We start from the raw sequence: 9,848 nt of genomic DNA on the forward strand, positions 1-9,848 counted from the left end.
TCAACTTGCGAACAAAGTCAGTCGGCCTCAACCGCACACCCATACACACACACACACACACATTTGTCGTCCAATGACACATGATGGATAGCTCAGAAAGGGTTCTTCAAATAAAGAAAATTTTGTACACAGAATAATGATGATGGATGTTGGGCTCTTTCACAATGTGCATAAAGTTTAAGTATGTTTTTGTTAAGGATGCAAAAGTGTTTTCACTTTTCATTGGTAGCTGTTTTCATATTAATTTCGATGTTGTGGTTGTATTATAATAAGGCACAATATTTTCTTCATATATATTTTTTTTTACTTAGGGGAAGTTATGTTTCCAAAGACAAAACTTATATCCAGTATCATTTTTATCGCTTTTTTCCCCAGCAAAAAAGACTGAAATTCCTCAACCCCTGAGAGCCGAAAATCTTTGGAATGCTTTCCGACAGACTCCAGGAACTTAGTTAGACGACCTTCAAGTTGCGCCAGAGCGATATGATGACTTGGAAACTCTTTTAGCATCGCCACTGCAGCCACACAAAAACACCACCAGTTCCGCCGTTCCGGCAACGGTGCGTATGATAAACCGCCGGCGAAACCCAACGTTGCGCATACGTCACGGTGTACAAGCTAGTACAGATGCAGAAAGGGGCTAGAAGCTGCAGGGAATGGACGAAAGCAAGCGGCGGCAAGAGATTACTTCACATCGAGTGCAAGTTGCGTGTCCTTATCGCTTGGCCTCCAACTTTAAAGCGCTCTCAAGTGCACTTAACTACAATAACACCGCAGAGCGGCGGCAGCGGCGGCGGCAACGGCATCAACAGCAGTAAACAAGCTTCACATGTGGCATTTTATTAAAGTTGATGCAACTTAAAATGCATTTAAGCCAGATCCCTGGCTCACAGCTCAAAGAACGTGGCGAACTTTTGCAATTGTGGGACTATCAAACAAAACTTTTGCCAAAGCACAAAGCGCCAGGCAACAACGGAGGGCGGGGGCAGCGGGACGGCGACGAAGAATGGGGGGATTTTGAGTTGGGAGCAACAACCAAAGTGTCATCATGACCAACATCCAGCAGGAGCAGCAGCAACAACTACTGCACATGAGTTATTGCATTGTCGCCGGCGTCGTCATGGTTGCTCTTCTTCTTCCACCCGAGCCCCGCCCCACTTTTCAGACGCCCCCTTGCACTACTAACCTCTGCTGTTGCTGTTGCTGCTGCTCCTTCCCTTTTGCTGCTGCGGTGGCCAGCGGTTCCTGCGTAGTTGTTGTTGCGCTTTCGACGCGACAGAAGGATTTAGTGAAGCTTAGCGCAGAGCAAGAAACAAAAAAAAGGATTCGGGTAGCAGCAACAACAACTACAACAGCATCCAGGATGCAGACAAGAAAAGCAAGGAAGAACTCGACTAATTGAGTACCCTGGAAACTTTGATTCCAGCTGGTCAATGCAAATCGTTACTGAATGCATAAGTAGCTAAGTAAAATATCCTTTATGATTTTCAATTGTTAGGTCAGGTCTCTCTAAACAGGAGAATGCCTGTTAGCAATTATCCAGTGAACATGCTATGATAAGATGTGGGTATACTTTTGTTGCAATCATCATCACCAAAGCCACGGTACCAAATAGTGAAATGCAAATGCTGGAGCTCGTGCTTCCTTGGCGTAGCCTTCAAAAAGTGCGGACACACATTGACTGTCGTCTCGCGTTAAATCTTCTTGCACTTTAGATTCAGGATTCAGATGCCACCCACTCTCTGGGCAGCTCCAAGCTGCAGATACTTTTGTCCCGCGCTATTTGTTTGCACTTCAAAAGGATTTTAATCAAAGTTTTTCAAGTGGCACAATGATGCACTCTATTGCCATCTCGAAAGTTGCTGGTTTCCTTGGCGAAAAATGCAGACAGAGTGAGATTTATCTGCCGTTATTCACAGTGATTTAATTATCATTTTCATTTTTCTTTATTTTTTATACCCAGCTCTTGTTTTGCCCGGCACATAGAAATTATGATTGCTTTTTGAACTGCCCACACTTAAAGCCATGGCTTGAACTAGCTTTTGCCTAGAGTACAACGATGGCTAATTTCAATTACTCCCCGCGTGGTGGTGGCTAACTTTTCATTTCATTTAATCAGCGGCAGGAACAGCGAACCGCTGCCGCAGCGGAAAACTTTTCATGTTTGGGAACACTTGCCGCTGCACTTTGCCCTGCGGTTGACACACTGTCCCCGGATCCGGATGGGATTCGCTTGGTATTCGAATGGTAGCCCCATGTCCTGTGCCCACTTGTAGCCACTTAACAAATTTTGCGCCTCGCCGTTTTTCGAAGCTCTTCCCAAAGGGGTACACTCACAAAAAAAAAAAGGGAAAAGAAAAACAAATTTTGACGCCACCCTTGATTGACTGCCAACTCGGAACTGTCCACTGGAAATCCTCCACTGGCCAGCTGGCCAGAGAGCAGAGAGAGTGTCCCTGACACGAGGTGAGTGCTTAGGCTGGAGGACATTAGTTCTGGTCCTGGCTGCCCGACTCTGGTCTCCAGTTTCTGGTGCGGGTATCATGACCAGACAAGTGTCTGGTTGTCATTGAGGCTGTGACTTGACGATGATGCTGATGGAGTTTGCTCTCAACGATGACAGTCGTAAAAGTGCACTAGCCGGAATCGGTAGAAGATCCTTTGATTCCAGATAGTGAAGTTAGGCTAAGCTTAAAGCTAATCGTTGCTTACTTACATATCGCTTATGTCACTGCACACATAACGTTACATCACTTTGCATCACATTCTAGTGTAAGTGCAATTTGAATATATTTTTAGATCAATATTTAATTTTTTTGCTCTTTTTTCTCTATTGATACAATTTGTTGATTTAAAAATGTAAAATCAGCAATCATTTTTGTGCAATACTTTCGCTTCAGTGGCATCCGTTTCGGTTACTGCTTTTTGGCTCACAAAAAACCTGTTAAATAATTGGCTTTTAGCATTTTAAGCGTGTATCCAGCCATAAAGAACCAGAACCTTCTGCCCTCGAACACTCAAACCACTCGATTCCCATTTGGTTGGGTGTCCATTAAAAGGCAATTTATGCGAATGCCTGAAAGTATGTTAAGTTTTTTATAAGCGGAAACGGATATCGGCGAATGTTTACCGGATGTGGCTAATTGTTGTTGTAATGCCCTAACTTAGGTGTTTATAATGTTCTGCGCTATTTTGAATAATAATTTACCACAGCTAATAAATACCAAATTATCGTTAGTTAACAATCGTTTTTATATACATTAACTTTTAGGAAGAGTATTCAAACTGCTTGGATATAGCGAATAAATATATTTTCTTGTTCCTGTAGTTGATTTTTGATTAATCTAAAGCCAGAAAATATTGGTAAATATTTGCCAAATGCATATTCGGCCCAGATGTGGCACAAAAAACCAACTAACAGTGAGAAAAATTAATTCGCTGTTTGTCGACGATTGGCTTTATTGTATTTGCCAAATTTTGGTTTGCATTTGGCCCCTCCTCCCTCTCTTTCGCACAATCTCCTCCGTCCTTTTTGCACCGTATCGAAGTGAGGTCCTGGCGTAAACGTAATTAAAATAGTTCGACTATACGAATCAATAAACAAATTGATTATGCAAATTTACTGTTTATTTGCATTCGACTTGCCATTGTAATTGTCTGTGTGTGTGTGTGTGTGTGTGTTTTCGTTGCCTCGCCCGTGTAAGTGTTTGTGTTATCTGTGTGCATGTGTTGGACATTAATAGGTTTTGTTGTTGCCCCTCGGCCAGGCTTTATTTTAGCCAAAATTTATATACATTTAATGCTCAATCGGAGCGGAAATAAAAAGTTTACAAAAACACATTGTTTTTTTACGTTCGCTGCTTGGCAAAAATCAATGGGGAAAAGCGGAAACGGAAAGCGCATGTTTTCCATTACGGTTGCTAAATGGGTTCGGATTTCCACGCGGCTCCGGGGGCATCGAAAATGTTTGTAATTGACTTATTTTACTGTAATTTATAAAGCGCCTCTGCAACTGCTATAATAAAGTGTTTTCTCATGATCCGCCCCATTTACCCTCCATGCCGCCACTTCACTTCCCCATTCCCCACTGCATAAATGCATTTTTAATTAAACACGAAAAAACAAACAAAATGCACATAACAATACGACAAAGTAAACAAATTAAAATCAAATTAGTGTTCAACTACATTTTTTTCACACACAGCTAAAAATCTCCTGTGAAAAAAAGCGAATTAAAAACTCCAGACATGTAAGAGTTCAAAACCATATGCATTCCACATTATTTGAAACATTTCCGCATTGATTTAGTTATAAATAAAATGGGAATTTCCCTTATGTCAAGCTTAGTATACATAAAAATTTAATTTTATTGTCAAATTTGAAATAAATTCTTGAATTGTATTTGATGCAAAGAAAATAATAATTAATCTAGTAGCATATGCTAATCTCATAACTAACTTCCAAGAACATACTTCCATTTCTGGCACAATTTGGCTTCCTTCCGCTTGCGGTGGCAATCTCCTCCAGCCCCAGATGCGCCACAGCACAAATACTTATCGCATCAGGTTACTATCATTATATTTAACCAGTTCCCCGGCTTTTCAGTGCCCCCATCCGCCCATTAGGTTCCATGCTCCTCGAGTGACTTCGAAATTCGCTCAAATTGCCTGGGGAAAGTCATGAAGACAGACGCAGACAGGCGGCGAAAAGGTATAGCAGGTGGAAAATCAGGCGGTTGGAGCGCCTTCCTCTTAACGCACACCTCCCCTGACAGTTTCACAATGGCAAATTGTTGCATCCGCTTTTCTTTTAGCTTTTTAAATGCAATTTCAACACAGCACAACACACACGTGTGTGCCTTTCCCATTTGCATGTTACGATTGCTGGCGTTGCTTTTGCCATTGCTGTTGCTGTTGCTCCTTGGATCTCATCCTGTTTCCGGGCGATGTTGCTGCTGTTGCTGCTGTTGCTGGTGGTGTTGCTGCTTGCCAGCTTCCTGCAACATTGCTCCATCAGGTCTCAGGACTCAGGACTCCCGGCCTCGTACTTCGCCTATGCAGCAACAGCTTACGTTGTTTGCTTTCACTTGGCATTTTGTTGCCATTCGTTGTTCATCTTCCCTTTGCAGGATCCTTCACCCCATCCTTGTGTCCCACCGCAAATTGCCTTTAATTCATTTTCCGCAATTACTCCCGGCCACATGGAAGCGGGAGAAAGTTGAGGGAAACTACTCATTACCATGCCACCACCCACCCACTAGACTCTTGTCGTAGGCGCACTTTTCGCATTCCATTTGCATGCCTCTAGGGAACATTCCGTGTATCCATCTGCATAATGATGAGGGGATTCCCCAGCCCGAGCTCGAACCTCCTGTCACTCTCATTGTGTCTCGTTTTAAGCGCATTAAGTGACCGGTGGGCGGAGTGGGCGCCGTGGGCGGTTGTCTGGGCCCCCACTCCGTTAAGGTCAGCTCTGATCAATGTCAATTGCCGCATGTTGGCAGCCGTGAGTTGCAGCAGTCGCATACAATTAACCGGCAACCGAAACTGAAGTGGAAGCAACAGCAGCACCGGTTCCCAAACCCAATGCAACAGCTCTGGGACACGCAGGACAAACATTGGTGCAAGATGGAGTAACATTAGAGATGCCACTTCGTTCGCATCCAACAATATGCCACAGACAAGTCAGCCAAAAAGGGGTAATTATATTTTAGTTAGCTATCTATTTTGTATTATTTTTTTTTATTTTATTTTAAATTTCTTATCTTCAAAATTGTCTAGTTTTTCATGTACTCATTGACATATTTTAGTAGATAAAATGGCCGGTGCATCCCCAGCTGCTCACCATGGCGGATGCCCACTGGTGGACACGCTTCGCATCCTTGGGCTCCTGTGCGACGCTTTTCCAAATGTATCTGCATCTCCATCTGCTTGGCATCGCAACCCATCGCATCGCTCTTGGCCAGCAATGAGATGCATCGTGCAGCGGGAATTGGAAAACTGTTAACCGTCTGAAGGTTGCCTTGTTGATATTCCCAGTCCAAAAAGAGAGTGACAGCGAGGGGTGGGGGGCAGTGAGGGGGCGGTCCAGCGGTAGTCGTAAACTTTGCCGCTTGCCATCGCTGTGCATTTGGTGGCCATTTTCAATTTACTGACGCTGTCATTGCCGGAAGACAAATGTGGGTGAAGTGCGTCCATGTGGGGGCATCTGTATGTGTGGCACATGTGTGTGCCATGCACTGAAAAAAGTAACGTGAATTGCAATCAAAACAGCTAAAGTAGTTTAAATGAAATGCACATTCAGTTCTAGAAGTTTTCAGTCTTCAAAACAATTATATAAGTTTATTAATTTTGTGTATGGATTGTGCTATTGGTTTTCTCTAAGTGTAAATGCCTATGTGCAGTGCAAATGTGTGTGTGCTGAGTCCTTGTGTGGGTGCACTGGCATGTTGTGATTGCGGACTGTTGCTTCACTTGAGTGGCGGCAAGTCGGCGACCCAACGGCTACCCAAGTTTTTCGCCAGCTTTTCCTGATTTTCCTCCCTCACACCCTTTGGAAAAACGTGCAACAGGGTGCTTCTATTTTTCTTGCCTGGTATTTTTCCGTTGTCCTTCTTCTCTGGGCAACATTTCTGCACAGTTGTTGGCTTTTCTTTTGGGCCGACTGTTGTAATTGTTGCTAAAGCAGCAAAACGTCGACGCTGAAATTGCAGCAACTGTAATAACAAAATGGCCCCCGGAGTTGGTCCTGCTCTCTCTCGCTTTTCACGGAGGTGGAAAATGCGGGCGGGTGAGGAAATGGCCCGGCTGAGGAATGGGAAATATTTCCAGCTTGACTTATTTTGACTTCGCTCAGTTCCCTTTCGTTTGGCTGTTCCTCCGATTTGGCGCCGCAACTGCCAGCAAAGTTTATTCAACGCAAAATGTGCAATGTGGAAACGTGCCGCATGTGGCGGGGTGTGATGGGCGTTGTTCGCTGGACGTTCTGTGGGCGTGGCATCAGCATTTACTGCCCTTGCACACTGATTTCCTGTTGCATTTCCGGTTAGCCAACGATGAAGTTGCCTCCTTTCCCACCCGAATGGCCTTTCCCTTTTCCATTCGGGCATCCACACACTTTGTGTTAGCACATAAAACTAAATCGAATTTAGAACACTTCCAAAGGAAATTGGAAATTAACTAAAAATGAGTTATTTGCATGGGAAATTGTTACCAGTTTGCGGGTGAAAATATATGCACTGCACAGGAGATTCCTAATTTCTAGTTTGCCTATTTGGCTCTGAAAACTATTATTTAAATTAATTCATAAAATTAGTTTGTCCAAAAATACATACTTGTTGCTGTATGCATTTAAAACTAATTTATTTCACTCTCGGCATGCATTTAAAAGGAATTTTATTCGTGTTTATATTGTATTAGTATAAAAAAAACTTTATTTGTTTATAATACAAATAGCAATAACCAGTTCCCAAATTCTTACTGTTTCCAGCTTTAACTGAAGAAATGCATTTAAACCTTACGTTCTTAGTTAGCTGATATTCATGCTCTTTGTTTCTAAGTAGGTCACTTTTGTTTGCTTCTGAAAATGTTGACACTTTTAGTTTAGTTTTTGGCTAAAATAAATCACTTTGAGGTCGAGCTGCTTCTCATGCGCATGAAAGGAATCCATTTAAATGTTTTACGGATTTCGGTGGGCCTACTCATTGTGTTTCCTCCAGATTGTGCTCACCGTGACCCCGCACCATCTTGTGGCTGTCTCTATTGTCTAGTTTTTGTGAACAATGGCAGGTGTCATGCAGGTGGAAAAGCTGCGGTTCAAGGCAGTCAGCTGGGGGCGGTTAACGGGTTGTCCCTTTGTGCATTTTACGCGGAATTACACAGCATAAGCAGCTGGCACCCCTCTCCGTACCCATCTCCCTCTAGCCTTCACCTCCTACCCCAAATGACCCCACCACCGCAGACTGGGGCAAGCCACCCACTCCAGCCTTGCCACCCACTGTTGCACCTGCTGTTTCTGTTGCAGCGAATGCGGCAAATGCCGCCAGCGACTTTCGTCTGCTTTGTTGTAAAAGAATCCGCCCAGAATCACCGCCCCTCCCACCATCCAACCCGCCAGCAGCGGCATTGTGGCCCAGAGGCAAACACAGCCCACGCAATTGCCACTCTGCTCCCGCTCCTTTAGATCCTGCTGCACCTCCAGCTGAATGTCCTCCGACTCACCTCAGTTGATTTAAGCTGCACAAAAAAGTAAACAACGCACACGGGACAAAAGTGGGTGGTGCCTGTTGGGGGCGGTGAGCAACTAAGAAAATGCCTGCACAAAAGTAACTCATAATTAAGGTAAGGCAGCCAAGCGGGGACAAGAAGAAAGGCGAAGAAGGTGGAGAACGGTGGAGAAAGGGGGAGAAAGCAGGGCGAGTGCAGCAGACGGCCTTTCTTCTGCGGCAAATGGCAAATGCCACAAGTGTTGCCTACTTTCGGGCTAAAATGAGTTCGCAATTGGAACTAGATCAAAAGAATTAAGCGTGAAATACAAAATCAAAAAGTTATTGATTATTATTTTAAACAGTAACATTCCAGCATATATTAAATATTGAAATATTAGATCTATCATATAGGATCAGTACTTTCTAACTGGTTCATAGTGGTGGCATCCTTGGCGCCTTCAGACAGCCAGTTGCCTTGGCTCAACTGCAAACCCACCCAAACCCAACGCCTTTTGGCCCAAATCGTCGACGTAGTCGCAGCTATGGTCGTATATACATATATTTTTGATATGCTTCAGCAAACACCTGCAACGTCTCAACAACAATGAGAAATATTGTTAAGTAACTGGGGGGAGGGGGTACTGAGAGTAGTGGATGCAGTTTTTGGTGCATTAGCGGAGTGCGTTACCCCCGGCTCCTGCTCCATCTGCTCCTCGTTGTGGGTCCTGCTCGTCCTTTCAGCTCTGTTTATTGTTTATGTTTTTGGCTGGGATTGTTTGCTGGAGATGGCGTTGTTGTTAATGCATGACTGGGGCGGGTGCATCCTGTTGCCAGGACATGCAATCTGCATTTCCCTCTTCTCTTCGCTGTCTTCGTTTGTAGTCCGAAAAGATCGTAGGCAACTTTTGCCAAATCATGGCCATATCTTTATTTTTATTGCTCGCATATCCTGCTACGCGGCTCTGATGTATGTGCAAATTATGCGCACTGAAATGAATATTAATAATGCGCGCCGCGCTGTAATCCATGGCGTATGCGTAACTTTTCCATTAAGCGCGAATCGTTTGTCAATTTGCCAGCACAGATAAATCACCAGTTCCCGGGTCCTGCCGCGAAGGAACGGCCCGCCGAAGGATTCTTGCCTTAAGCCCAATTAACCCATTAGGACAGCGGTTGCCATTTGATGCGGCAGTCAGAATGCAATTAAAAAAGCCAAGACCAATGAGCAGCATCAAGCCAGAAAATGGCCCTGCAACTTCCTTCTCCTCCTCCGCACTTACTCCACTTACATTTAATTTTTATGTAAGCATCACAGCCCGAGGATGAGAAAAGAACCAGGACCAGCACCAGGACCAAGACCAAGACCAAGACCAAGAAAAGTAATAACTGCGCATTGCCATTATTTATGTTTATGTCCGCACTACATCATCTTCAAATGTCCGCGCGCCTCCCACTTCACCCCTTGCAGCTATAAAAAACAAGTGTCTGCAGTTTAGAGAAGGGCATGGGGAATACTAGATAGTTTCTAGGGATGTTAAAAACGATTTATTACATTGACATCATTCTTACAAATCTTCAACTGATCTCAAAGCAACTTCAAGAAGTTATATTCAAGATTTTACGGAATAAGATACATAATATC

General features: G+C 44.0%; 1 protein-coding gene across 1 annotated transcript; it reads right to left on the reverse strand.

The window, feature by feature from the left end:
• Positions 1-5,278: 5,278 nt before the first annotated feature.
• On the reverse strand, positions 5,279-5,690 carry LOC120284783. The gene has a single exon (XM_039293700.2). It carries the CDS (start codon positions 5,637-5,639, stop codon positions 5,304-5,306), a length of 336 nt encoding a protein of 111 aa, XP_039149634.2. The 5' UTR covers positions 5,640-5,690; the 3' UTR covers positions 5,279-5,303.
• Between the last annotated feature and the right edge of the window lie 4,158 nt (positions 5,691-9,848).

This window comes from Drosophila simulans, chromosome 3L (assembly GCF_016746395.2).
Source record: "Drosophila simulans strain w501 chromosome 3L, Prin_Dsim_3.1, whole genome shotgun sequence".
Lineage (NCBI taxonomy): Eukaryota > Metazoa > Arthropoda > Insecta > Diptera > Drosophilidae > Drosophila > Drosophila simulans.